This window comes from Meles meles, chromosome 19, assembly GCF_922984935.1.
Source record: "Meles meles chromosome 19, mMelMel3.1 paternal haplotype, whole genome shotgun sequence".
Taxonomy (NCBI): domain Eukaryota; kingdom Metazoa; phylum Chordata; class Mammalia; order Carnivora; family Mustelidae; genus Meles; species Meles meles.
The window spans coordinates 57,050,984-57,076,669 of record NC_060084.1 but is presented as its reverse complement, the minus strand read 5'-3'; the positions used below and the strand labels follow the sequence as shown (position 1 = coordinate 57,076,669).

General features: G+C 62.2%; 5 protein-coding genes across 6 annotated transcripts; 3 read left to right on the top strand and 2 right to left on the bottom strand.

Moving 5' to 3' along the window:
- Positions 1-639: 639 nt before the first annotated feature.
- RPL28 (ribosomal protein L28) lies at positions 640-3,070 on the bottom strand. Of its 2 annotated transcripts, none has more exons than XM_045987159.1 (5): positions 2,936-3,070; positions 2,543-2,634; positions 2,324-2,447; positions 890-1,008; positions 640-773 (listed from the first exon to the last, which is right to left on the bottom strand). In XM_045987159.1, the coding sequence occupies exons 1-5, from the start codon at positions 3,009-3,011 to the stop codon at positions 684-686; spliced, it is 501 nt and encodes a 166-aa protein (XP_045843115.1). In that variant the 5' UTR covers positions 3,012-3,070; the 3' UTR covers positions 640-683. The 2 variants fall into 2 exon arrangements, with proteins under 2 accessions (XP_045843115.1, XP_045843116.1); XM_045987160.1 differs by lacking the exon at positions 2,936-3,070 and adding an exon at positions 2,728-2,925.
- Positions 3,071-4,393: 1,323 nt separating this feature from the next.
- On the top strand, positions 4,394-7,993 carry TMEM238 (transmembrane protein 238). The gene is made up of 2 exons (XM_045987158.1): positions 4,394-5,140; positions 7,870-7,993. The coding sequence occupies exon 1, from the start codon at positions 4,600-4,602 to the stop codon at positions 5,131-5,133; it is 534 nt and encodes a 177-aa protein (XP_045843114.1). The 5' UTR covers positions 4,394-4,599; the 3' UTR covers positions 5,134-5,140; positions 7,870-7,993.
- Positions 7,994-8,324: 331 nt separating this feature from the next.
- TMEM190 (transmembrane protein 190) lies at positions 8,325-10,364 on the bottom strand. Its single transcript, XM_045987161.1, has 5 exons — positions 10,307-10,364; positions 10,179-10,214; positions 9,461-9,586; positions 9,305-9,389; positions 8,325-9,218 (listed from the first exon to the last, which is right to left on the bottom strand). The coding sequence occupies exons 1-5, from the start codon at positions 10,362-10,364 to the stop codon at positions 8,978-8,980; spliced, it is 546 nt and encodes a 181-aa protein (XP_045843117.1). The 3' UTR covers positions 8,325-8,977.
- Positions 10,365-14,620: 4,256 nt separating this feature from the next.
- On the top strand, positions 14,621-17,654 carry IL11 (interleukin 11). The gene is made up of 5 exons (XM_045987157.1): positions 14,621-14,634; positions 15,821-15,993; positions 16,178-16,264; positions 16,389-16,550; positions 17,343-17,654. The coding sequence occupies exons 1-5, from the start codon at positions 14,628-14,630 to the stop codon at positions 17,511-17,513; spliced, it is 600 nt and encodes a 199-aa protein (XP_045843113.1). The 5' UTR covers positions 14,621-14,627; the 3' UTR covers positions 17,514-17,654.
- A 2,120-nt stretch (positions 17,655-19,774) lies between these two features.
- On the top strand, positions 19,775-25,304 carry GARIN5B (golgi associated RAB2 interactor family member 5B). Its single transcript, XM_045986816.1, has 10 exons — positions 19,775-19,924; positions 20,127-20,281; positions 20,416-20,674; positions 21,135-21,159; positions 21,320-21,384; positions 21,474-21,574; positions 21,664-21,716; positions 21,798-21,874; positions 22,191-23,612; positions 24,963-25,304. Exons 1-10 carry the CDS (start codon positions 19,775-19,777, stop codon positions 25,302-25,304), a joined length of 2,649 nt encoding a protein of 882 aa, XP_045842772.1.
- Positions 25,305-25,686: the final 382 nt, after the last annotated feature.

The following is a 25,686-nucleotide window of genomic DNA, read 5'->3' as shown; positions in this document are numbered from 1 at the left end:
AACAAACAGGTGGTACCCAGGTTCCTACCCAGGAACAGGCCATTTTAACAGCCTAGACCTGTGAGGACTCCAGGCCTGCATCTGTGCCCAAGACCAGCAGCCCCCACTTCACACCAGGAAGGGTGAGTACACTCTTGCCCCACAGCTCGGTCCGCGTCACTCCTGGGGCACCTAGTTCTTAGTCCAGAAGGGAAGCAACCCTGACCTGCTTCCTGCTTCCATCCATCTCCAGGCCACCCCCCACCCCCAGCCAGGCCCACAGCCCAACCCCAGAGGCCGAAGCCCCGCACACAGCACATCCTTTCACATGCACAGGCCCCACGGCACACACTGCACAGGGCACAGACCCTTGGCCTGGATGCCCAGCCCTTAGATGTGGGCTCTCAATAGTCTTTCTTGAAGCGGTCACGTGTTCACCAAGAGCCTGGGATGGTGAGGACCGTAACAGGCGGCCTGCTGAACACGCACACACGTGTGCACAGGTCACCCCTAATGAAAGGACCCAGACCACGCCCATCCCCAGGGGCGGGAATGCTGTGACAGAGCACCCCTGACCGGGACCTGCACGTGGGGGGCACACTGTGACACGCAAGCACACGCACGCGGGGCAGAACCCAGGCAGCACAGAGGAGGCCCAGGTGAGGAGGCTGACTGCTTTATTGCTCTGGAGGTGGGGCAGGGACTCAGGAGCTCTTGGTGGGGCGGGCCCTCTTCCTCTTCACCATCACAGGCTTCTGGCTACGCAGGATGGCACTAGCTCTGCGGATGGCAGCCTGGGGACAGGGAGAAGGCTCAGTGCGCCGCCCCCATTCTCAAGCGCGGGTCCAGCCATCAGCAGAGGCCCTCCTCGAAAGCCCACCCAGACTCTCTGGCCACAGCCCCCACTCACCATGCGCAGATCTGGGCGGTACTTGTTCTTGCGGATCATGTGCCGGACACTGCTAAGGGTGGCCCTGGCGTTCTTGTTGATGGTGGTCCGCACGTAGGAGGTGGCAGGCTTCCGCTGGCCTGGGGCGGGGGTAGGGGGTGGCGGCAGGGGTGAGTGTGATGGTGTGCTCTCGCCCCAAGGAACCTGAGCGCCAGCGCTGTGAGCCTGGGCAGGCCACTCTCCGCAGCCAGCCCGCCCCATCCATGCCCAGCCTTACACTCTGAGGTAGGTCCTGTCCTGTGTCCCTGACACGAAGTTCTAGTCACTTCTCAGAGAGCAAAGCAGAAGCAACGGAAGGGCTCTCATGCAAGGTCAGAGGCACACAGGGGTTATCTGACCCCAGTTTGCCTGCCCCACTCGAGTGGGACACGGGCCACATACTGGCTAGACACTCGCTTCCCGGGAGACAGCAACTCTGGCCTCTTCCCACCCCCCCTCTAAGGCCCAAGCTACCCCGTCTGAAGCCGGGACCTGACACAAGCTGGGAGGCCTGGCCTGGGTGCTGGAGGGCCAGGAGTCCGGTAAGGCCAGGGAGAGCCCTGCAGCAAGCACTGTCCCCCAGCCGTGCACAGGTGGGGTCTGGACCCTACCGACCCCAGATGAGGAGGAAAGCACCCCTCCTCGTGCGCAGAGCTGCGGGCCTCATTCAGAAGTGTAGTACGCCACACCTAGGGGGTCCTGGTGAGTCCTGTACCCCCAAACGGCAGATGAGGAACAGCTCGCCCAAAAGCAAAAACCCTCCATCGTACCAGTGACTTCCAACATCAGCCTGGACTGAGCCTGACCCCAGACCAAGGACACGGTCAGTCTGGCTCCCAACAGCCCAGGGGAGGCCACCCATCAATCCGAGACCGGCGAGCGTTCAGGGCCCAGAGCACCAGAACGGGGCTCTGGGAGCAAGAGAACCCTAAGAGCTCACTGACGAGCTGAAGGGGAAGGTAACCCCCACGGGGTGGGCAGGAGTCCATCCAGGGCCACCAGGTCACAGACTCCACTGTGCAGTGCAGGATGCTGGGCTCCACACCCCAACAGGGACCAGAACAACCCCCAGCAGAAGAGAAAGGCACTGGGGCCGCGCATTCACACTCAGCGGAAGCTCGTGGGTCCCCACGGCCCTCTCAGACACCAAGAGCCCGTCCAGTGGGGCCAGAGGCCCAGGGCCGCTCCTGGACGCACTCAGCGGTCCAGGGTCCACCTGCCCATGGTCGGCGCGCCCGTCCTTACCAGTGGAAGCCGGGGACGACCCCCCACGGGTGGACGGGGACAACGGCCTGCATCTGAGCCGGCACAAGGGCTCCCCGGGCTGATGCTCCACCCCGGCCCCTCCGCCGCCCCGTGCGGTTGGAGGCCGGGCGGGAGCCGGGCGGGAGCCGAGCGGGACCCGCAGGTACTCACCGGATCTGCGCTTCATGACCACCACCACGCCCTTGCCGTCGGCCGCCGGCTCCACGCCCACGGTCTTGCGGTGAATCAGCCCGTTGTAGCGGAACGAGTTGCGGGCTTTCAGGTTGTTGGGCTCCTGGGAAGGAGGGCACAACGGGGCCGTGAGGCGGGGAAGGGGCCCGGCGGGCGTGGCGGGCCGCGCATCCCCCCCGGCGCCCGGGCCCCACTCACAGTGCTGTAGGTCTGCTTGTTCCTCTTGATCAGGAAGCTAGAGCAGTTCCGCACGACCATCCATTGCAGGTGGGCCGACATGGCGGCGGCGGCTGCGGGAAGAGCGGCGGGGCGGCTGTCAGGGGGCGCGACGGCCCTGGGGTGGGGCCGCGCGGCAGGGGCAGGGGCGTGACTGGAAACCGCACCCGCGGGGGTCCCCGCAGGGCGCGGCGGGCTGAGCTCAGGCGGGGGACACGGGGAGAGAACGTGAGAAGCCTCAGCGAGCTCCGGCGGCGGGGTCGGGGGGCGGCCAAGGACACGGTGGGCGCGGCGACAGACGCCAGACAAAGCCAGAGGCCCCGGGCCTCGGGCAAACGAGACGACCACGCGGCCAACAGAGAGCCGCGCTCTCACCTCCTCTCGCTACTGCAGCCGGAGACGGAAAGAGGCAAGGAAGAGGCGGGACGATGCCTTTAATATCCACACGCATTTCCGCTTCCTCTGTGGGCACGCGCAAGGCCTCAACTGCCCCCGCCTCCTCCCGTCCGCCCGCGAGCCGGCTCGGTAACGTTCGGCTGCTTCCGCCAGCCGGTCGCCAACCGCTCGGAGGCCTTCGGAACTGTTCGGCTAGTGACCCGAGGGCGTGTCCTCGGAAGCGGAGCACCACCCTTCCGAGGGCCTTTCGTGTGTTTTCGAAAGTGCAGCGCTAGATTTCAGAGTAGGTCCAGTTCGAGAGGCCCTAAGTCCCTTTCCGCAGGGGTTTCTCTCCAGGGTTGCTCACCAGCGCTTGGCACAGTATAGGTGCTCAATAAGTATTTGTTTTACGTCTGAACGTGCGGATGCGTGAGTTACTTAAGGCCAGCTCCAGGGTCTCCGGATGCTTCCGGTCTTCTTCGCGAGCTCTCGGCTATTCCCGACGAATGCACAGAGGCCTGCTCGGGCATTTTCGGAACCCTTCGGAGACGCCCTCCCGGGTCTGTTCGGAAACACTCGTTTTCCTTCGGGCCACGTTCGGAAATCTGTGGCTGTTGTGGTTAGATCCGGGTCGCCCTCGGCAGGACGATCTCAAACGCTTTAGTCTGGAGAGAAGCTGGACATAATCTTCTAGCGGACTGACACCCCCCCCCCCAGGAGGGCGTCGGTTCCCTCCGAGGGCGAGTCGTTTGGAAGGGAGAGATTTGCATTAAAAGCTCTTGGTTCCTTGGGGGGCCGCATCTGTTGGCCTCTGCCCCGTCCCCTCTACCCCCAGTCTGCCCGCAGTCACACCCCTTAAACGCCCTTTTCTGTTGCCACGGCTCCTGCCCCTGATGTACCTCGCGTCCTCGGCCTCAACAGCACGGGGCTGGGCGCTCGGGGGGTTCCAGAGACCCCGGCTCACCAAACGGAACGGCCATGGCCTCTGTCGTCCCCGCGAGTGCAGCTGGACCTGGAACTGTGTCCGGGAACTCCATGAGGTTCCCCTCCGTGCTCAGGGGCTTCGCCCTTAGGGAATCCCGGCCGTCCAGAGGCACTGGGAGAAGCCCGACGGGGGTGCGCGCAGGGCCGGGAGCGCCATCACCTCCCAGGGGACCGGCAATGAGGGAGAGAAATCTCAGCTCCCGAGAGTCCCGTGTTTCCTCCATTAGGGAGCCCTGCCCGCTAACTCCAGCGTCCCGAGACTCCGGGTCCAGGCGTCTTGTCTGGTCGTTGTTTTTTGACTCCACCTGTCCCCGCCGCGGGGCCTGGGGCGCAGAGGGCCCAGGCGCTGAAGAGAACGTCCGGGCTCCCTCAGCACCCCACGCTGCCTCCATCAGGGCACCCTGAATTTTGAATGTGTTCCTTCCCGCTCCTTGGGGTGCGTAAGGCCCCTCCCACCCTTATCCGGGAGTCCGGCTGCCCCCAAGCCAGGCCTCCGAGGGCTAGGACGTGCCCAGAAACCAGGGCCGGGGCACCCCCCCGAGTCGGGCCCGTGTGCACCCCAGGCAGCTCAGGTGACCGGGAGGGCGCCGGGCACACCTGGCGCCATCCCCTGACCCCGCCCCGGGCCGGGCCGCACCCCAGAACGCTCTCTGGAGGAGCCAGCGCTGCGCAGCAGGGCCATGGCAGCGGCGCCAGCGGTGGGCGCCCCGCAGGGGCCCCCGCCGGGGGCACCGTCCCCGCCGGCCGGCGCGCCGGGGCCTGCGTCCGGCCTGGGCCGCTGCCGGATGGCGCTGCTGCTGGCCGTGGCGCTGGACGTGGCGGGCATGGCGGCGCTGCTGACGGGCGTGTTCGCGCAGCTGCAGGTGCGCGGCCGCGACTTCGGCGACCTGCTCATCTACTCCGGCGCGCTGCTCGTCTTCCTAAGCCTGCTCGGCTGGATCCTCTGGTACACCGGCAACATCGAGATCTCGCGCCAGGAGCTCGAGCGCGACTACGGCCTGCGGCCCTCGGCGCTCGCCCGCCTGGCGCGCAAGCTCTCCCGCCGCTGGTCCGCGCCGGCCTCCTCCTCCGGCCCGCGCGCCGCGCCCGGCTCTCTGGGAACGCGCCGTGCCGCCCGCGCGCCCCCGCCGCCCGCCGCCGGCTCCCGCCGCGTGCGCCTGCAGCTCGCTACGCTCGAGGCCGGGCCGGTGGCGGCGGGCGCGGGCACCGAGTGAGCCCGAGGTGAGGGGTGGGGCAGTGAGTGGGGCGGCAGGAAGAGTTGAAGAGAGCAGGAGAGGCAGGGGGCAGAGCTGGAGACTCGGGGTTGGGGGGAGATAGAGAGACCAGGGAGGAGCTGGAGAAACGGGAGGGGAGAGAGAGAGGCAGGCGGGGGGAGGGGGTGGGGGCTGGACAGATTGGGGGGGAGAGCTGGAGACACGGGGTTGGGGGGAGATAGGGGAAAAGCTGGAGAAATGGAGAGAGATGGAGAGACAGAGGGAGAGATGGACAGGCAGCGGGGAGAGATGGAAAGACAGGCCAGAGATGGACAGATAGGGGGGAGGGGGGGAGAGACAGTGGGGAAAGATGGAGTGGGAGAGAGCTGGAGAGACAGCAAGAGAGGGGGGAGCTGGAGAGACGGTAGGAGAAGGGGAAGGAGATGTGGGGGTGGAAATAGAGGAGAAATGGAGAGAGAGGGAGGGAGAGAGACAACACGGAGGTAAAAACAAAGGACCAGATCAAGACGAGAGAGGAGAGTAGCAGGGCCCAGAGGCTGGAGCCTTGGACCGCAGGCTTGAGTGCAGACTTGGAAGAGACAAAGAGACCTTGCCCCCCAGTTGAGGCCTAGCCCACACTTAGAGACCCTGCTCCCCACTCCAGCCCCCAGGAGCACCAGGTCCCTTTTAATCCTCTCACTGTAACTGAGTCTCAGGGGTCACCGCCAGTACCATCCCCATCCCAAGGGAGGACACTGAGGCCCAGAAAGGTGCCATCTCTTGTCCGAGGGCACACAGCTAGGATTCTTCTAAGAGTGAGAGAAAGAACGAGAACACCAGGATTGTGAGACCCAGGAAAGGAGCTACTGCTCATCCTTTTCCTTTTCTCTCTCCTCTGTCTTCTCTCCCCGTTCCTAAACACACACACACTCCAGCTCGCACTCCTTTGCTCAAACTTCTGCTGTGGCTCCCTGTTGCCTCTGATTAAAACCCCTGCCACTCCCTGGGCCCCACAGGCTTCAGCCCCACATCTCCTTCCTTCTTCGCGGTTATGACAGCACCCCTCAGTCCACGGACAGCCAGGCTGTCTCACGTCAGCTGGCCTCTGTTTGTCGTCTCCCCCTACAGCAGGAGTGCCCTTGCCATCTGTACTCCACATGGAAAACGTCCCATGTGCCCATTAAGCTCCAACTCAACTCTCTGCCTTTCTCTGGGTCTTCACAGTGTCTGAGTTACCCCGTTATTGCTTGTTATGTATCTTGTGGTGTCTGTGTGCTGGTTCTGTCTCTCCCGCCAGACAAGGAGCATCCCGCTGGTAAGGTCTGGGTCTCCGGTGCCTTCATTCTTAGCATCGCCCTGCGAGCAGTAAGCTCAGGAACTCAGAGAAGGGTGATTGGTTTGGTGGGTGGATGCGTGGACAGACAGGTGGGTTGTTTGACTAGCGGATGGTTTGGCTGTTGGATGGCTGGACGGACTGGCGAATGGATGGGCGGATAGAGGGATGGATGTTCAGTCGGTGGGTGGACTGAGTACAATTCAGTACAAAGTATAATCATTCAGTATAATGGTTAGAATGGGTACAAGTCATCAGAACTGGTGAATGGGTGGTTCGGGCACGTAGATGGGATGGTAGGTGAAAGAATGGTTGGGTTGACCCATGGATGAACCGAGAAGGAGGACCAGCGTCAACAATGAATGAGTGACTGATCCAGTTTCTCAAACGGGAGTTCCCTAAAAAACTTAAATCCTGATGTGCTAAGACCTCACTATGTGAAGAATTGAGCTGTTCTCCTCTGGATCCTGAATGTGCTTCTTTGTGAAAACGGAATAGTCCCTCTCATCCTCCGCCGTGCTCTGCAGCTCAGAGGAGGAGATGGGTTTAAGACGAGACGCATTCTCCCACAAAATCAGGCCGAGAGTTGTAGAACAACCCGCCAGTGGTAAGAGTCCTTTACCTTGCGCGGAAGTCTAACACAGCTGGGCAGATCTGCTGGAACCACCTGCCAGAAACGTGGGTCAAGCCGACGGGTGTGTGGGCCCCTCTTCGAAGGAAGACAGGCCTGTTCGTTCAACACGGAACTCCTCAGTGGGCGGAGTCAAGGGCTTGCAGCACGCTGGGGACAGAGAACTTGAATTTTTTTTTTTTAAGAATGTATTTATTTGAGAGAGAATAGAGAGAGCGCCTGAGGCAGGGGAGGGTCAGCGGGAGAAGCAGGCTCCCTGCTAACCCAGGGAGCCCAATGCAGGACTCCAGGATCAGGACCTGAGCCCAAGGCAGTTGCTTAACCAACTGAGCCACCCAGGCACCCCAGAAAACTTGAACTTTAACACAGGGACCTGGAGCTTCTGGCCCAGGTCCCTCCCTCCTCCCTCTGAAACCAAAATGAATGGAGTCTCAGAGCCACCAGCAGCAGCCACTGTCAGGTTGTGTTTTCTTTCTCTGTGTCTGTCTGTCTGGGTCTCCTGTGTCTCTCTGTCTCTCGTCCCCTCTATGTGTTTTCTCTGTCCTCGCCGACTTTCCTGTCTCTCATTCTCCAGCTTGTGCCGCTGGCCCCCAGGGAGGCAAGTATGCGGGCCCAGGTTGGGGGTGGGGAGATGGAGCGACCAAGCAGGAGTGTGAGTCAATGTACCAGGGGCCAGAGCAGCAAGAAAGGACTCCCTTCCTTTGCCCCTCAGGCCACTGGTGGTGAGCCCCAGGAAGACGTGGGCCCTGGGAGGGGTCCCGCACAGCCACTAACCCTGCCCTTCCTCCTGCAGACAGCCCCACAGCCCACCTGTGAGGACGGGACTGCACGTGCAGCTGCGCCCACCGCCATCTGGGCCACCAGGATGCCTGCTTGTCTGCCCCTATCCTCTCCCGGATAAATGGCTCTGCCTCCTAGCGCCGTGTGTCTGTCTGGGAGAGGGACAGTACTGGGGCCTAGCCACACCCACAGAGGGGCCATCCACGCCCTTGGGGACCTTGGAGCCCAGCTGCACACGGGCCTCTCATGGAGGGGGGTGGGAGAGTGGCACCAGGACCTTGAGCCCAGACCCCCGCTTCGACCCACACCCCTCTGTTGGTATGGGGGTCCTCTGAGAAGCAGACAGAGGGACAAATTAGACTCGCCAGGTATTTATTGGGACAAAGTACCTTTAAAAAAAAGAGAGATTTATTTATTTTAGAGGGGGAGGGGCTGTGGGAGAGGGAGAGAAAGAATCTCCAGCAGACCCCCGCCAAGCAAGGAGCCCGGCAGGGGGCTCGAGCCCATGACCCTGAGATCGTGGCCAGAGCCGAAATCAAGAGTCCGCACCTGCTGAGCCACCCAGGTGCCCAGGAAGGAAGTACTTGTGGAGGGGACCTGGTACGGGGTACGCCTGAGAAAGGCCCGAGGGCTGGGCAGGACAAGTCTTGTACCATGGGTGCTTTCTGGAGAATTTCCACCCGACCCCTGGAGAATCTGAGAGTAACGTTGTCCACCGGGGGTGGTCTGTGTCCCGCAGGGAGCCCTGCCACGCTCCGGCGTCAGTGGGAGGTGTGGCACGTGCTGGCAGACAAGGCAGGATCCCAAGGGTCGGCGGCCAAGGCTTCTGTCAATGGTGCTCCTGCAGGAGAATGGCGGCCACCCCCCACCGACCCACTGCTTCCTGGTTCCAGACCCCACTCAGCCCAGAAACCCCATGATCACAGCCCAGTCCCCTTGTGCACACACACACACACACACACACACACACACACATGCACGCACACACACGCATGCACGCACACACACGCATGCAAGCTCCCTGCCCGGGAGCTCCTGTGCCTCCTGCTCCCATGGATCTTAGAAAAGAGACCATGCGTCTATATGCTATATCTGTATTGAGGGGCCCCCCAGGGGTGCCCCTAATCTTCGTCCTCTGCCCCTTCTGTTTCCTCACCCCCTTCTGTTGTCCCTTCCCCTTCGGTGGCCCCTGAAACTTCTGTGTTCCCCTCCGGAGTAACAGAGGTTGGCACGCTGCCTGCAGATGTCTTCTTTTCGCTCGAAGGCCCCCTGTCCTTGGATAACAGAGACACGGTCCTTGACAGGTCACATTTGCCCTTTAAGAACCCCGGAAGGTGCAGCATATCTCGACGTTTGGCCCACCTGATGGGGAGGGGACACACTCAGACTTGACCATCTGCCGCTCCTCCAGGGGTGCGGGAGCCCACCTCAGTCCCAACCCCACTTGCCAGAACAAGCAGATGCTGGAGATCAGGAAGAGGAGGCCTCCACATGTCCAGCCCAGCGCCCACATGTGCTTTCTCCGCATGGTTTCTGCACAAAGGAGGCAGGTTTGAGACCCAGGAGTCTCAGCGGCCCCGGGGACCCGGCTTCCTGGCACTCACCATCTGGCCGCTGGTGGTAGCAGACCCCATCACGATAGCAGCACCGGAGACGCAAACACAGATTGGGGTTTTCGATTGCCGCCTGGCCCCCACAGCTCTCCCGGTCCCATACATCTCCCTCACAGCCTTGGGACCAACCACAAGGGCACTTACGTCACAGATTCTGACCCAAGGGCCCCAGAACCCCAGGACCTCAAAGTCAGGCTCCTGGCCTCCTGCCAAGGGCTACTCTGTGGAGGACCCAGGAGTCCAGGCCAGCAGCCCCCTCCTCCCTCAAACCCAGGAGTCCAGACCCCCAGCCCCTCCTCCCTTAGACCCAGGAGTCCAGACCACCAGCCCCTCCTCCCTCAGACTCAGGAGTTCAGGCCCCCAGCCTCCTCCCTCAGACCCAGGAGTCCAGGCCCCCAGCCCCCTCCCCCCTCAGACCCAGGAGTCCAGACCCCCAGCCCCCTCCCCCCTCAGACCCAGGAGTCCAGACCCCCAGCCCCCTCCTCCCTCAGACCCAGGAATCCAGACCCCCAGCCCCCTCCTCCCTCAGACCCAGGAATCCAGACTCCAGCCCCCTCCTCCCTCAGACCCAGGAGTCCAGACCCCCAGCCCCCTCCTCCCTCAGACCCAGGAATCCAGACCCCCAGCCCCCTCCTCCCTCAGACCCAGGAGTCTAGTCTGGGCTCCTGGCTTGGGGCCTTGGGGGACCCGGGTTTCAGCCACTGCTCACTCCATGGATAGAAGAACCCCTGGATTCCATTCCCATCTGCGGAGAAAAAGGGTTGGTGTTAGAGGGGCTGTATGGAGGCTGAAGGGGCTCTGTGCTCTGCTCTCTGGCCCTCTCTTCAGTCCCCTCACCTACTGAGCCCTGCATCAGCAGGAAGAGGCTCAAAGCGGGGATCCCAGAGCCCACCATGTTGCCTCACCAGACCCTTGGGGCCTCTGTGGGGACAGACCTTGAAGGCCATCACCCCAGCAACCAGTGGGGCCCCGCCCACCTGCCCACCCAGCTTTCAAGGTTCCAAATTCTGTTGCTAGGGAGCCCCCTTAGCAGTGGGGAAGGAGGATGGGGGGGTCACACTGGCCTGGTCATGCCTGGTTGGTAGGAAGTGGCTTCCTTAGCAACCAGGTAGAAGGGCCCACAGGGGTGGGGGCCAGGCAACATGGGCAGAAAGTAGGTGGGGGTCTAAGGCACCTCCTGCGTGTCAACCAGGGGACCCCAAGTCACGGGGCCTGGGAGACCTTCCTGCCAGGGAATCCCTCTGCTTGGTAACCTGATGCCTGCAGGGCAGCCCCAGGTGGCCCAAAGTCTCCAGAGATGTCGTTGCCAGGGGTCTTCCCCCTAGCAACCAGGGGCAGGGGCCCTGAGGCTCACTGAGCCCCATTGTTAGGAAGGGCCTCCCCAACAACCAGGTGGCCCAGGAAGACACGGGGAATATGGGGGTTGGGCCAGAGGCCAGAGCAGTTGCTCGGGAGTCCTCTTGTTCCCAGGGCTCCCCAGGCCTCCCGGTGGAGAACGGATGGGGAACGTGCAAGGGGCCATGAGGATGTGCGGGCCCTGAGTGTGGCTCGTCTCTCACCCTCAGTCTCTCCACCCACAAATGGGGAAAGGGGTCCATGTGGAGGTCCTCAATTTCCCATTTGGTTCCCCTCAGTGGTGGAGGAGCCCAGTGGAGGGCTGGGCTAGGACCACGATCCCTAGTTCTCTCAGGTGACCCTCCACTCAGCTTTGCAGTACAGTGAGGAGGGAGCCTCCTGGGGGCAGTGTGGCTTTGGGGCCTGGACTCCTGGATCTGAGGGAAGAGGGGCTGGGGGCCTGGACTCCTGGGTCTGAGGGAGGAGGGCCTGGGGGCCTGACTCTTGGGTCTGAGGCAGAAGGCCAGGGACCAGGTCTGAGGGCAGCTGTCCAGGAGTCCAGACCCCATTTCTCAGGAAGCCCCGTGAGGCTGACTCCTGGTCTGTGCATCTCTTGTAAACATCCTGGTGGGAGCTGAGTGGCCCTGGGCTGCCTCCGTCAGAGATGACACAGGTTAGAGGGGGCTCAGCAGGGGGCCGGGGGTGGGGGGTCATCGGGGTTGCGGGGCTGAGGCCAGCAGCTGATGACCATTTCCTGTGTCAACATCATCTGGACCCACTTCGCAATTCCCGGGATTCCTCAGGGATCAAGGAGGGGGTGGGGGGCGGGGCTGCCGGGCCCTGGACCGCGGCTTGGGACTGGGGGGGGCCCCACCGTCACGGCCCTCACCGCTAATGACAGGTTTGGGTTGCCTTTGCGGCCTGCCTGCCCCGTCACCCCCCAGAGGCCAGACAGGACCCCCCAGGGATAGACAGACGGACACACACAGCCTCGGACCTGCTGACCTCACACCAGCCAGCCCTCCCTCGCCCAGGGCCGGCACAGGAGCAAGGGCCCCTAGCTCCCCACTCATATTCCAGGGGCATCTTCCCTCACATGCGGGACCCTCCACGCAGAGCCTTTGGCACTGTGTCTCCCCGGTCCTTGTCTCTGAGCCTCTGAGCTGGTTTCTTTAAAGCTTCTTGTATCTGTATATCCTATTGTTTCACAACTTGGTCTTTTGCTCACCCTGGGTGTCTACGCTGCAGTCTCTGTGTCTGTGTGTCGGTGCCGTCACTTTTTTGTGATCCCCCAATCCTGCCTGTCAGTGGGGGCACCCTGTGCCCTCTTGCTCTCCTTGCAATAGAAGGAGCCCAGGCACCCCCCCTCCCCACCCGGGAGAAGACCCAGGATGCTGAGGAATCCCCCTGACCTCCTGCGTTACGCACCCCATCTCCCTCAGCCTCCTGCAGCCAGGAAAGCTGGAATTAGGGGAAAGATGACCCCACGGCCTCAGGGTGCAGGCCAAGGCAAGATGGGGTGGGGGGAACTGGCACCAGCCAGGTGCACTGACCCAGCCTCAGACTCCTGATCTGTCCCATAGAGCATTTTCCAAATGGCAGAATGGAAACACCTTTTTCTCCACCTGGGAACTAGGGTTTAAGGCCTGGACACCTGCCATCCGGATCGGAGGGAGGAGGGGGCTGGGGGCCCAGGATGCTGGGTTGAAGAGGAGGGTCTGGGGTAGCACTCCTGGTTCCTGGTGGGTGGAAGGGGCTGCCAGTGCAAGACCCTATTGTTGCTCTCAGACTGGCCCCAGGCCCAGTCCCTATCCCCTCAGGCCAGTCCATCCCCCAGGCTGGTGGCCTGAGTCACCTTGGCTGGCCCCGCCGGTCTGGGGGGGGCTACGTCAGTTCTCCCCTCACTGACGCAGCCTCGGGGCCCCCCACACTGACTCAGCCGGAAACAGGCCCCCTGAGGGGCGGAGACCCAGTGGTCAGAGGCCTGGGTCCCTGGGGGAGCAGGGGCTGGGGAGGGCCCCTGGGGGGCCCTGGAAGGGGTGGCCATGACAGACCAGGAGAGACAGTTCTTACCTGAGGCAATGAGGTCATGTCCCACCATGGGGGGGCTGTGACCTCACCTCCCTGGGGATGTGAGCCCTCGTCCCCCACCCCCCACCCCGTGGTGGGGGATGGGAGGGGGAGGACTCTAGCTGCTGCTCATCCCCAGATCCCCCCACCAGCGCAGCACAGCTCTGAGAGCCAGGAGGGGGCCTACAGGGGGACCTTGTCGTTTTGCCTTCTCACTCCCACCCTGCTCCTCGCTGGGAAGGGGGGATGCTCCTTGGGATGGGGCGCTAGACCCAGTGCCTCACTGGCTCTGCCTCTGTCCCCAGAGCTCATCAGGGCACCTGCACTCCCAGGGGTGTCCTGTCAGTCCTCCCCGCTCCCCTGCTCCAGTGCCTCCGCTCAGTCCCCATCTCCATTCCCGGGCTGAGCCACTCTCTCCATGTGCCCTCACCCTTGCCTGTCACTTGCCATCCCCAGCCCTCCTGGAGGCTGCATCTTTCTCTGGGCCCCTGGGCATGTGTCAATAAAAATCAAGGAAGAGAACTGCAGTGGTTCATGTTTACTGACAGCTGGTTTTGTGTCCCACACCTCTACACGAGTGAACTCATCCTTACCTGGCATGGGAGGGGGGGCAGCAGGGGGATGGGTGCTCGGTTATCCCCATTTCACAGATAAGGAAACTGAGGCCCAGAGGGAATACAGCACCTACGCAAGATCGCACCTCGTCTGGGTGTCTCATGCTCGCTCTCTCTCTCCCCCAGCTCTGCTTCTCTCCCCGCCTTCACGTCCCTGCCTGCCTCCCAGAGACTCTGCCCCTCTCTGTCCCAGTGCCCAGCACCTCCTCCGAGGGTCTCTGGCTCCCTGCCTGTCTCTTGGGGCCTCTGCAACTTTGTCCATTGTGTCTTTCTCCTGCTGCCTGCCTCCCCTCTCTTTAAACCCACAACTTGTTGACCCTTTTCCTCCTGGGGTCTCTGTGTGGGTCTCTCTGCTCCTGCAGTGGACCTGCTTGATGTCCCGCATCTCTCTGTGCGTCACTGTCTACCTCTGCCTTTCAGACTCCAACTCTGCCTCAGTGTCCCCTATTCTCTGTGTCCTCGCTTGGGTCTCACACTCTCCATCCTTCTCACTCTCTCTGTCCCTTGGAATGGCTCTGCCTTGCAGGTCCATCTCCCCAGGGCTGCGTCTTGTGGCTCTGTCCTCGGCTTTCCCCGTCCCTCTCTCCCCAGCCTCCCTACCTCTCTGGCGGTCCTGGTCCAGCCAACCCAGACCCCCAGCACTCCCCCCCCCTGCCCCCGCAGCCCAGCCCCAGCTCTTGAGCCACTGTGTCTGCCCCTGTGGCGGCCCGGAGGAGGAGGTGGAGGGAGGGGACGCCAATGACCTCACCAGCCCCTCTCCGACCACCCCCCCCCCCTTTCTCTCTTCAACTTTTCCAACTTTTCCTTCCTTGCCCTCCTCTGAGCAAGGCAGCCTGAGCCCTGCGAGGCAGCCGGCTCCCTCTGAATGGAAAAGGCAGGCAGGGAGGGTGAGTCAGGATGTGTCAGGCCGCCCTCCCCTGCCGCCTGCCCCCCGCCCAACCGCCCTGGCCCCCTATATAACCCCCCAGGCGTACACACTCCCTCACTGCCACGGCCCTCGCTGCTCACATGCACATGCCTCCCCTCCCCAGGCCGAGGCCCAGCTGACCCCCAGGGCTCCCCCCGGCAGCGGACAGGGAAGGGTTAAAGGCCCCCAGCTCCCTGCTCCCTGCCCTGGGGAACCCCTGCCCTGTGGGGACATGAACAGTAAGTTGGTTCAAGTTCATGGGGTGGGGGGGACAGGAAGGGAGGAGGGAGGGCCAGTGGCGAGGAGGGTGGGGAGCAGACAGGCGCAGCGGAATGGGGCAGAAAGAGACAGAGGAGAGTGAGGGAGCCATGGGGAGGCAGAGATGGGAGAGGAAAGGAGATTCGGAGAAAGCAGGCGACCCGGAGACGAGGGGGGCAGAGAGACCGTAGGACGAAGCTGAGACGCGGAGAGATGCACAGGTCAGCGCCAGAGAGATGGAGACCCCAGACAGACAGAGAGACTGATGCTGGGAGGGGATCCCCGAGGGCCCGGGGACCCCAGGGAGTCAGCGGGGATAGAGAGACGCAGACGCCCAGGAATCCCGACAGAGAGGTCGGGAGGGAGGGAAACTGAGGCAGAGAGCCTCCAGGAGGTGAGCGCCAAGTCCAGAACACAGACAGCAGCCAGGGGGAGGAGAGAGAGAGAGACAGTGGTGCAGACAGGAACGGGAGAGCCAGACAGATGCGGACCGACGGACAGACAGCGGCCGGGGAGGGCCGGGGAGGGCCGGGGGGCGGGCTGGGGGTGTGATGCGGGAGCGGGGCGGCCCGGGGGGCGCTGATTGGCTGGCGGACGCGGGGGTGGGCGGGGCAGCTGGGGGATGGGCTGCCGGGGAGCCAGCGGGCCCGAGCCCCCGAGCCGCGCGCCGCCGCCGGGTTCCTCTGCGCCTCCCGCGGCCCCGCTGCGCCCGCGCCTCTGCCTCTCTCCGCCCAGGTGTGCTCCGGGGGCATCGCCGGCTCCTCGGCCCGGCCTTCCGCGGTCCACTAGGTGGTGGGGATGTCCCCCTGGGGAGGGGTCTGGGCCTCCGGGTTTCTGTCCTGGTCTCCTGCCTCTGCTCTCAGTCCGGCTCGGGCTCCGAGGCCCGGGGAGGGGGCAGGTTCTGGCCTGTGCCTCCCCCCTTCATGCCCCGCCCCGGGGCCCAGATTCCGGCGTCCGGGGGCGGACGGGAGACGCCCGGCCCGTCTACCCGCCCCGGGCCGCGTCTGCTCCGACGGGCGGGGCAGCCGGAGCCTGAGAGGGAGAGGGAAGCCCGCCCCAGCCCTGCGACCTGCCCTGGGCGCTCCACCCTGGGGCTCAGGACCCCCAGTCCCTCCTCCCTCAGACCCACCAGTCCGGTCTGAGCTCTCTGCTTCTTCCCGCCCCCAGGTGTTTGCTGCCTGGTCCTGGTCGCCCTGAGCCTGTGGCCAGATAGAGCTGCAGCCCCGGGGCCGCCTCCTGGCCCCCCACGGGCCTCCCCAGACCCTCGGGCTGAGCTGGACAGCGCAGTCCTCCTGACCCGTTCCCTCCTGGCGGACACTCGGCAGCTTGCCGCCCAGCTGGTAGGAGAGACTGGAGGGGACGGGCTGGGACCAGGACCAGGAGCGGGGAGGGCTCCTGGGCTACCACGGTGGCAGAAACGGGGTGGGGGTGGGGGTGGGGGGGAGGAGTTTGGAGCCTATCTGGAGGACAGAGGGACCCTTGGAGCTGGGCAGGGTCCCCCTCAAGGCTTCTTTGCCCCCACAGAGAGACAAATTTCCAGCCGATGGAGACCACAACCTGGACTCTCTTCCCACCTTGGCCATGAGTGCAGGGGCGCTGGGAGCCCTACAGGTAAGTGAAGGGGAAAGGGCGGTTGGGGAGGATAGCTGAGATCTGAGTGTGGAGGGGGGCTGGCGACTGGGGCCAGAGCAGGCTGGTGGCGTGTGTTCCTGATGCCCCCATGCCCGTGTCCTAGCTCCCCGGTGTGCTGACACGGCTGCGGGCGGACCTGTTCTCCTACCTGCGCCACGTGCAGTGGCTGCGCCGAGCTGGGGGCCCTTCCCTGCGGATCCTGGAGCCGGAGCTCGGTGCCTTGCAGGCCCGGCTGGACCGCCTGCTGCGCCGGCTGCAGCTCCTGGTAGGCTCCCCCAGACCCCAGGCCTGACACCTAGGCTTGAAACCCAACCCCAGACTCTGGGCCTGCTCTGACACCTGCTCTGAGACCTTCAAATCCTGTGGCCCCAAGACGCCCCAGACCCTGACCCAAAGGTGGCCTGGAGACCCTGCTCTGAGACCTTCAAATCCTGTGGCCCCAAGACCCCCCAGACCCTGACCCAAAGGTGGCCTGGAGACCCTGGGTCTACCATCTTCAGACTTCAAGAGCCTAGACCCTGAGGCCTCTGACCTTGAGCTCTGGGTCCCTAAGACCTCAGACGCTGGTCGTGAGCCCTTAAGACCTGACTGCTAAAATCCGCGACTCAGGACCCCGAGCTCAGAAAACTTCAAATACCAGTTCCTGGGCCGGACCCCAAATTCCCGGTCCCACTTCTGAGGGCCCAGCCCTCACCTGCGAGTCTCTCAGCATGGATTAGAGAGATCCCACAGCGAAGACCCCAGCCCTGAGATGTTGGACCCATCTCCAGACTTGAGCCCCCCAGCCCCTGCCCAGCACCAGGATCCCAGTCCTGACTCTATAGACCTGTCCTCCAAGGCCCTGGACTTGGCTCTGATGCCCCCACCTCTCGGCCCCAGTTTTCATTTTCTGCTGAGAACTGCCTGCCCAGAAACCCTCTGCCCCAGGCCAGAGAAGCTCCGGAAGCAGGCAGCCTGGACTTCCCAACCCCCCCATTCAGTAGAGGCTCCGAACCCCCCTTCCCGGGCCCCCCACCGTACCCAGAGCCTGTTGCTAACCTCTGTCCTCTCCCAGCAGATGTCCCGCCTGGCCCTACCCCAGGCGCCCCCGGAGCCACCAGCGCCCCCACTAGCGCCCCCGGCCTCCGCCTGGGGAGGCATCAGGGCGGCCCATGCTATTCTTGGGGGGCTGCACCTGACCCTGGACTGGGCCGTGCGGGGCTTGCTGCTGCTGAAGACTCGGCTGTGACCTGCCGCCGGGAACCACCAACGTCCTTTGATGCCACATCTTATTTATTTATTTATTTGGGGACTGGGGCACGGCAGCAGGAAAACACTCCCTCCTTCTCTCCCCTTAATTTGAGACGGTCCCTCCAGGAGACCTGGGCAGAGTAGGGGGGTTTCTGTGCCTTATTTATACTTATTTATTTAAGGGGTGGGTGGGTGGGAGGCAGGTAGACTTGGGGACCAAAGGGCCTGGGAACTGGAGTCCTAGATTCTTGAATCTCTTAAGTCTGGCTGCAGGGTTTCCCTATCCCCTAGCCCTCTGGGCCTGGGCAGGAGCATATATTATTTATTAAACAATTACTTTTTGGGTTGGGGTGGGGAGGGAAAGGGAAAGGAGGCCTGGGTTTTTGTACAAATATGTGAGAAACCTTTGTAAGATGGAGAAGGGGGAATTAAATTTGTCATACACATCCACTTAGAGGTGATTTCTCTGAGGGCTGAGGGTTGGGGGCTGGACGCTGGGGTCCCTGGAGTAGAGGGAGGCACGGACCCTCAGTGGGCAGGAGAGCAGAAGGGAGATTGTTGGTCCCCAGGGACCCTGAGTGCTGAGGGACAGGGTCCGAGACTGCACTTTGTAGGCACTCAATGAATCTTTAATGGGAGGTTCCAGAAGGCCGTCCTGTGCCCTACAATACTTGTATGTGACAAAGCTGCAAGTTTGACGTCGTTCGTTATGGCGATGTTCACAACAGCAAAGCAGAAACCACCTAGATATCCAACAGTGAGGGATGATTTAACAAATTACACCCATCTGTCTGATGGGATGCCGTCAGCCATGCCGTGGGGATGCTCCGGGGGCCGCTTTAAGACCAGAGAAAGCAGGCTACTAACCACGCGTGATTTGCATTTTGTGTTTGGATGGGTGGATGGGTAAATGGATGGATATACAGATGCTTTTAAAAGTCCTAGAACCTGCTGACTCAGTAGAGCGTGTGACTCTCGATCTCGGGGTTGTGAGTTCCAACCATACACTGGGCATACACCTTACTTTAAAAATAATAATAATAGAGGTGCCTGGGTGGCTTACCCGATTAAGCATCTGCCTTCAGCTCTGGTCGTGATCCCAAAGTCCCAGGATCCAGGCCCTGCATCGGGCTCCCTGCTCAGTGGGAGCACCCTGCTGTCGTGCTCACTCTCTCTCTCTCAAATAAATAAAACCTTTAAAATAATAATAATTAGAATAAAAAATCCTAGAAGAAAATACACCCAAATTTTGACCATGGTCCCCTCAGGGTGGAAGGTGGACTGGCATTCTGAGTGACTCGTTTTCATTTGTGCCTGTCTGTATTGTCCAGAATTTCCATAATGACCATGTCTTTTGTATGACATATTAAAAAGAAAGAAATAAACACTTCTTAGAGTGAAAGAATACCAGCCAAAACCTTCCCCCCAAAATAAGCCCTCAGAAGGAGTCGGGAATCACGGCTCACGGAGTGCCCGCTCTGGGCTGTGCCTTACGTGTGGGGTTTTACTTACACCATCCCCTGAGTGAGGCATCATGACCCACTTTACCGATGAGGGAAGGTGAGGCTGGAGGGGGTGTTTGGCTGTTGTTCAAGGTCACATAGCTAAAGACAACCATGATCCTGCCAGAGGTCTGGCTCCTTCCAAAGCGCACGTCCCTCCGTTTCTTTATAACCCACACAGACACAAGTCGGTTACAAATGGGGAAACCGAGGCCCAGGGTGGGTACGAGTCTGACTCAAGGTCTAGAGAAAGGTCAGTGGTGAGTTGGGGCTGTACTCGGGCCTCCCTTCTTAAGAGTCAGAAACTCTTTAGTTAATTATCCACTTACAATATCCAAGAGAGCTCTCCCCCCACCCTCAGGCTCCGGGGCCCCCCACAAGGGTCTTGTGTTTTCACTAGTTTGGGTCTGGACTGGGGGCTTCTGAGTCACAGGCCCTAGGCCACATCCTGGAGACAGGAACCCATCCGTGCCCCCCAGAGAGTTCCCAGCAAGAGTCCTACACTTAGGTGTCTGATGAGGTCACAAAGCCCCTCCACCGGAAGGCTCCTCCCCCAGGCCAGGGCTGACCACCCCCCCTCTGCAGGGCCATGGCCAAGCCCTGGGGAAGCTCCACCTTCTGGAACCGCTGAGCTCCCGCACCTGTGAAGCCCCAAGGGCCAGGACGGGCGGGCTGGGGTACACTGGGCTGGCCATGTGCCCAGGTGCCTGGCTCCCTGACCTTGTATCTGTGGTGACCCACCTTTTCTCCCGCTGCCATGAACCGGTTTCGGAACATCAAGCGCATGCAGCCACTCCAGGGACCCTCAAAATGGGTCCCCACTCTGGGCGAGTTGCAGAAGACCCTCCAGAAGGGCGAGTACCTGCCCCTCCGCCCGCTGCCCATGTTCGAGAGTAACTTTGTCCAGGTCCCCAGCTTCCTGCACCCTGGGGGCGGAGAGGGGCAGGAGGGGATTAGAACGCCCCCCGGGCTGGGGGATTTGAACCCAGGCAGGCATGAGGCAGGGGTGGGGGCGGGGCTGCGGTGGCCAGGGGCTTGGGCCTGGGGGGGGGTGCGGGAGGAACCACTGGAGAAAGGAGTGGTTCCAGCCCCTTTCCCTGGCCCCCCAGGTGACCAATCGAGGGGCCCCCGTGTACGTGCACCACAGAGCCAACCGTCTGACCATGGGTGTGGCTGCCTCCCTGCCAGGCCTGGTACTGCCAGACATCTTGCTGATCGCTCAGCCTGGAGAGGGCAGGGAGTGCTCCAACCTCGTCCTCACCAGGTGCCTCCGCCCCCCCCAGAGGCCCCAGGCAGTGCTCCCACCTGGTCCTCATCGGGTGCCTCCGTCCTCCCATCTGCCCCTGCTCTGTCCCATCTCCTGCTCTGTCATCAGCATCTCCTGCTCCCCCGCCCCAGGATGCTCCCGCTGGACCTGGCCCACCTCTACGTGCACGACCTGTCTGCCTGGCGCCTGAAGCTACGCCTGGTCACAGGCCGCTACTACTACCTGGAGCTGGATGCCCCTGATAATGAGCTTGGCTTCCTGTTTGACCGCTGGATCCGTCTCATCAACCTGCTCCACAAGCCGGCCACAACCTGGGCCCCCAGGACCCTGAGCACACCCACCATGGGCCTGGTCCATGTGGCACCACCTGCCTCCACCTGGCGCCTCCAGGTGGGCACTGCCCCCCACCCTAGTTCAGCCGTGGTTCCAGATCTCAGAACCAGGTCGAACAGCTTGCAACCCAGAACCCCAAGAAATGAGGCCGGGGGCCTGGATGACAGAGGAGGGCCTGGGAGCTGCACTCCTGGGTCTGAGGGAGGAAGGGCTGGGATCTGGATTCCTGGGTCTGAGGGAGGAGGGGCTGGGATCTAGACTCCTGGGTCTGAGGGAGGAGGGGCTGGGGGCCTGGACTCCTGGGTCTGAGGGAGGAGGGGCTGGGAGATGGACTCCTGGTTTAGGGAGGAGGAGGCTGGGGGCCTAGATTCCAGGGTTTGCAGGAGCAGAGGACAGGATCCCTGAGTCCTAGGAGAGGGATGGGCTGGGGTCCTGCAGTCCTGGGCTGGGTAGGTAACGGAGATGTGGAAACCAGGAGGAGGCCACCCCTCCTCACTGTCCCCATTCTTGTCTGCAGGCCCAGCCCCAGTCCAAACGTTCAGGTGAGCAGGCTCAGTGTCCATCAGGCTCTCCCCTGCTTCTCAGCGTCTTCTGCACCAGGCGTGGTCTGACCTTCCCCTTCTTCCCTGGCCAAGCCCCCCACGCGTTTCCCTGTGTCCTCCCTATCTGGGACCCTGACTCAAAGCACCCCCTCCTCTGCAGTCATGATTGTCAAGCCCACATTTCCTTACAAGCTGATGGCATCTCAGAGACAGAAGAAGACCAAGGTGAGCATGCTGGGCAGGCTTGGCCATGGAGGGATGGGGCGGGGGCACTGGGCTCCCTCACTGCCCCCCATCCCTCTTCCCACTGTCAGACCCTCAAGCGCAGATTCAAGTCTCAGGCCGCGGGCGATTCTGTGCCTCTCATCTGGTCGCATGCGGAGCATGCTCAAGCTAAGAAGAAATCCACAGAAAAGTAGGCTGGGGGTCTGGCTTCTGGGAGGAGGCAGGGGAAGGCTGAGGACCCGGTGCAGATGCCATCAGTCACGCTATGTGGTCCTACAGGTCCCAACCAAAACTCCACTTGGACACATCTCAGACGAAAACCCAGGTTTCTGGTGAGCACACCCCCCACATGTGTGGATCCCCAAAGTTCTGGCCCTTCCGCTGAAAGCTCAGACTACTTTCTTTCCACCCAGAGAAGCCCAGCATCACCATCCGTACCATCTTCAGCATCATTTCCAACACCATCAACCACACACAGTCCTCTTCCAAGGCAGCTATATACTGGGGGCCCAACTCTTGGTCTGAGGGAGGAGGGGCTGGGGGTCTGGACTCCAGGATCTGAGGGAGGAGGCTGGGGGGTCTGGACTCCCAGCTCTGAGGGAGGAGGAGGCTAGGGTCTGGAATCCTGGGTCTGAGGGAGGAGGAGGCTGGGGGCCTGGATACCTGGGTCTGAGGGAGGAGGGAGCTGTGGTCTGGACTCCTGGGTCTGAGGGAGGAGGAGGGGCCGAGGCTCTGGTCTCCTGGGTCCTGGGTCTCAAGCTTTCCCTGGTCCTGATTATCCTTCCCCTTTCTCGGCCCGTCTCCAGGGGTACTCATCTGACTCAGAGGTGGGCACGATCCTCGGAGGCTTAGTGGAGACCCCTATCCGGTGCATCTCGGAGGACAGCCAGGAGCATTCCCTGGTGGGCTCCTATGACTGCTTGGACGCCTACCTGTGGCAGCAGGATGTTGAAGACCTGATGGACCCGGATACCAGCACCTTGTCTTCTTCCTCCTTCAGCCCCGCCCCTGGCCCTCCAGCCTTCTACTTCCCTCACGCTTTGCCCGCGGGCCGGAAGCACAAGGGAAAGGCTGGGCAGAGGCCGCGGCCATCGCGCTCCCAGAAGTCCCCATCGACCCGGGCCGCCTCTTCGAAGGTTCCATTCATCCTCGACCAGTCCAAGAAGGTCTCGGCAGTGCGCGCCCCGTCGCAGAAGACCTCGGCTGCCCCTGGCCCATCCCGGAGGGTCCCCACTGCGCCTGGTGCCCCTCAGAAGCTCCCAGCAGCACGGGGCCCGTCTCGGAAGGCGACACCTATAGCGACCACCTCCCCGAAGGCCCCACCAGCTCACCGCCCATCACGGAAATCCCCAGCTGCCTTGGCTGTTTCTCGGAAGGCCCAAGCCATACCTGTCCCGTCTCGGAAGCCCCCACCCATATTGGCTAGTCCTCAGAAGCCGCCAGCGGTACCTTTCCTGTCTCAGAAGTCCCCACCCACCCTGGCTCTTCCCCCAAAGGCCGTGTCCCCCACTCTCCAAAGGAAGAAATCTTTGTTCATCCCTACCCCATCCCAGAAGGTTGTGACCACACCTAGTCGGTACAAGATGACCCCAGAGAAGGCCGATTTTGGCCTGAGGCCCGAGAGAGGTCCTAGAAGGGATGCGACTGAGAGAAGGAAGCAGGAAGGGGCACCCCAGCCCATGTTGTTCGTGGGCACCCAGGAGATGGACATGCTGGAGATGAGGACCCAGAAGACATCCATGGAGCTGCCTTTCACCACCACGAAGAAGCGGTCAGAGGAAGTCGTGATCAGCAAAGCCCGGGAGATCACGCTGGATGGCCTGAAGGGCCGGGGCATGCTGGAGGACAAGGTCCACAGAAAGAAGGAGAAGATATCCCTGGACATGCCTGGCTTCAAATCCACAGAGAGGGGAGAGCAGCAGAGGTGGCTCAAGACCCAGGAACTGGCCATCGAGGGAGGCCCAGAGGAGCAGAGCAGGCCCTTCTCGGTAGAAGGCCTCACCCTCGCCAAGATGATGATCATGGCCAACTGCAAGGAGCCCCCCAGGAGACAAGCTGCAGTTGGCCTGCCCTCCTGGCTCTCGGCTCCCCAGGCATCCATGTCAGCAGAGGGCGCAGGGCCCTTTAGTCCCTGTTCTGCACCCTTGCCAGAGAGGAAACCAGGGACAGCTAAGAAGCAGTCCCCATTGGGTTCCTGGGTGCCCTCGCCAGAGAGGAAACCGGCGGTGGTTAGGGAGCAGTTGGGCTCTTGGTTGCCCTCGCCAGAGAGGAAACCAGTGGTGGTTAGGGAGCAGTCCCCAGTGGGCTCCTGGGCGCCTTCGATGGAGGGGACCCTGGCGGGATTTAGGGAGCAGTCCCCATTGAGCTCCTGGGCGCCCTCAACAGAGGGGCCCTCAGTGGGGGGTAGGGAGCAGTTCCCGGTGGGCTCTTGGGTGCCCTCGCCAGAGAGGAAACCAGTGGCAGTTATGGAGCAGTCCCCAGTGAGCTCCTGGGCGCCTTCGATGGAGGGGACCCTGGCGGGATTTAGGGAGCAATCCCCATTGAGCTCCTGGGCGCCCTCAACAGAGGGGCCCTCAGTGGGGGGTAGGGAGCAGTCCCCAGTGGGTTCCTGGGTGCCCTCGCCAGAGAGGAAACCAGTGGCGGTTAGGGAGCAGTCCCCGGTGGGCTCCTGTGTGCCTTCGATGGAGGGGACCCTAGCGGGGTTTAGGGAGCAGCCCCCGGTGGGCTCCTGGGCACCCTCGACAGAGGGACCCTCAGTGAGGGGTAGGGAGCAGTCCCCGGTGGGTTCCTGGGTGCCCTCGCCAGAGAGGAAACCAGTGGTGGTTAGGGAGCAGTCCCCAGTGGGCTCCTGGGCGCCTTCGATGGAGGGGACCCTGGCGGGGTTTAAGGATCAGTCCCCATTGAGCTCCTGGGCACCCTCGACAGAGGGGCCCTCAGTGAGGGGTAGGGAGCAGTCCCTGGTGGGCTCCTGGGTGCCCTCGCCAGAGAGGAAACCAGTGGCAGTTAGGGAGCAGCCCCCGGTGGGCTCCTGGGTGCCCTCGATGGAGGGGACCTCAGTGGGGGGTAGGGAGCAGTCCCCAGTGGGTTCCTGGGTGCCTTCGCCAGAGAGGAAACCAGTGGCAGTTAGGGAGCAGTCCCCAGTGGGCTCCTGGGCGCCCTCGATGGAGGGGACCTCAGTGGGGGGTAGGGAGCAGTCCCCGGTGGGCTCTTGGGTGCCTTCACCAGAGAGGAAACCAGTGGCAGTTAGGGAGCAGTCCCCGGTGGGCTCCTGGGTGCCCTCGATGGAGGGGACCTCAGTGGGGGGTAGGGAGCAGTCCCCGGTGGGTTCCTGGGTGCCTTCGCCAGAGAGGAAACCACTGGCAGTTAGGGAGCAGTCCCCGGTGGGCTCCTGGGCACCCTCGATGGAGGGGATCACAGTGGGGGGTAGGGAGCAGTCCCCAGTGGGCACCTGGGTGAAGGGGAAAATACATCGGTGGGCAGAGAGGAGCAGGCATCAGTGGGTGGAGAAGAAAGCAAATGTGGAGGAGCTGTCCCAGCATACCACAGGGCCTTCTGAGGTGCCCTACCTCCCCGAGCAGGAGATGGGCAGTGTGTCCAGCAGCCAGAAGATGGACAATGTCTCCTTGTCTCCCACCCCTCTGCCTGCATCGGAGGGGGAGGATACAACCTGGTCACCAACCTCACTGACTCCCGTGTCAGAAGTGGGAGCTGGGGGGTCCCCACCACTCAGCAGCATATCTCAAGAGCCTCGCAAGCCCAAGGAGATGTCAGACCTCAGCCCTGTGGCCACGACGGGGCTGTCCTCAGCGGGTGTCTCACCCTCGCCCTTGGAAGTTGAGAGTGGGACAGACCTGGTTGCCAGCGGGGATAAGGAAGAGGAACAGGATGTCTTCAGCCCTTCAGCCAGGTACTTGGGGTGATGACTGATATATTCCGTCAACCCCATTCTCTGCCAGGTGGAGGATCACACCCTCTTTTCTCGCTTTTATTCATGGACTTGGTATTTAGTGAGTGTTGACTTTGTGCTAGGCATTGTTCTAAGCACTGGGAATCCAGCACTGAGCAATTTGGGGGAGTATATGCCCTTGCCATCTTGTGTGTAGGGCCCAGAGATGCTGTTTAACCTCCTGCAGTGCACAGGCTCTTCCACCAGCCCCATCCCCAGCGGAGAATGATCCACACAAACTATCAGTGGTGATGAAGTTAGGAATCCTGACAATAAAAACGAAGGCAATTATATTGTATGATATAAGCTTCAGCTCCATGGGGAGACAGTTCGGGAGGGGGGACTAGGCATGAAGG

Coding starts and splice junctions, on each gene's coding strand:
- RPL28 (XM_045987159.1), bottom strand. CDS start 3,011: ATGCGTGTGGATATTAAAGGCATCGTCCCGCCTCTTCCTTGCCTCTTT. Junction 2,635..2,935: donor GGCTGCAGTAGCGAGAGGAG/GTGAGAGCGCGG, acceptor CTCTTCCCGCAG/CCGCCGCCGCCATGTCGGCC. Junction 774..889: donor ACCGCCCAGATCTGCGCATG/GTGAGTGGGGGC, acceptor CCCTGTCCCCAG/GCTGCCATCCGCAGAGCTAG.
- TMEM238 (XM_045987158.1), top strand. CDS start 4,600: ATGGCAGCGGCGCCAGCGGTGGGCGCCCCGCAGGGGCCCCCGCCGGGG.
- TMEM190 (XM_045987161.1), bottom strand. CDS start 10,364: ATGGTGGGCTCTGGGATCCCCGCTTTGAGCCTCTTCCTGCTGATGCAG. Junction 10,215..10,306: donor GCTGATGCAGGGCTCAGTAG/GTGAGGGGACTG, acceptor TTTTCTCCGCAG/ATGGGAATGGAATCCAGGGG. Junction 9,390..9,460: donor CTACCACCAGCGGCCAGATG/GTGAGTGCCAGG, acceptor TCCTTTGTGCAG/AAACCATGCGGAGAAAGCAC.
- IL11 (XM_045987157.1), top strand. Junction 16,265..16,388: donor GGGCGCTGGGAGCCCTACAG/GTAAGTGAAGGG, acceptor CCCGTGTCCTAG/CTCCCCGGTGTGCTGACACG. Junction 16,551..17,342: donor TGCGCCGGCTGCAGCTCCTG/GTAGGCTCCCCC, acceptor CTCTCCCAGCAG/ATGTCCCGCCTGGCCCTACC.
- GARIN5B (XM_045986816.1), top strand. CDS start 19,775: ATGAACCGGTTTCGGAACATCAAGCGCATGCAGCCACTCCAGGGACCC. Junction 21,160..21,319: donor GCCCCAGTCCAAACGTTCAG/GTGAGCAGGCTC, acceptor CCTCCTCTGCAG/TCATGATTGTCAAGCCCACA. Junction 21,875..22,190: donor ACACACAGTCCTCTTCCAAG/GCAGCTATATAC, acceptor GCCCGTCTCCAG/GGGTACTCATCTGACTCAGA.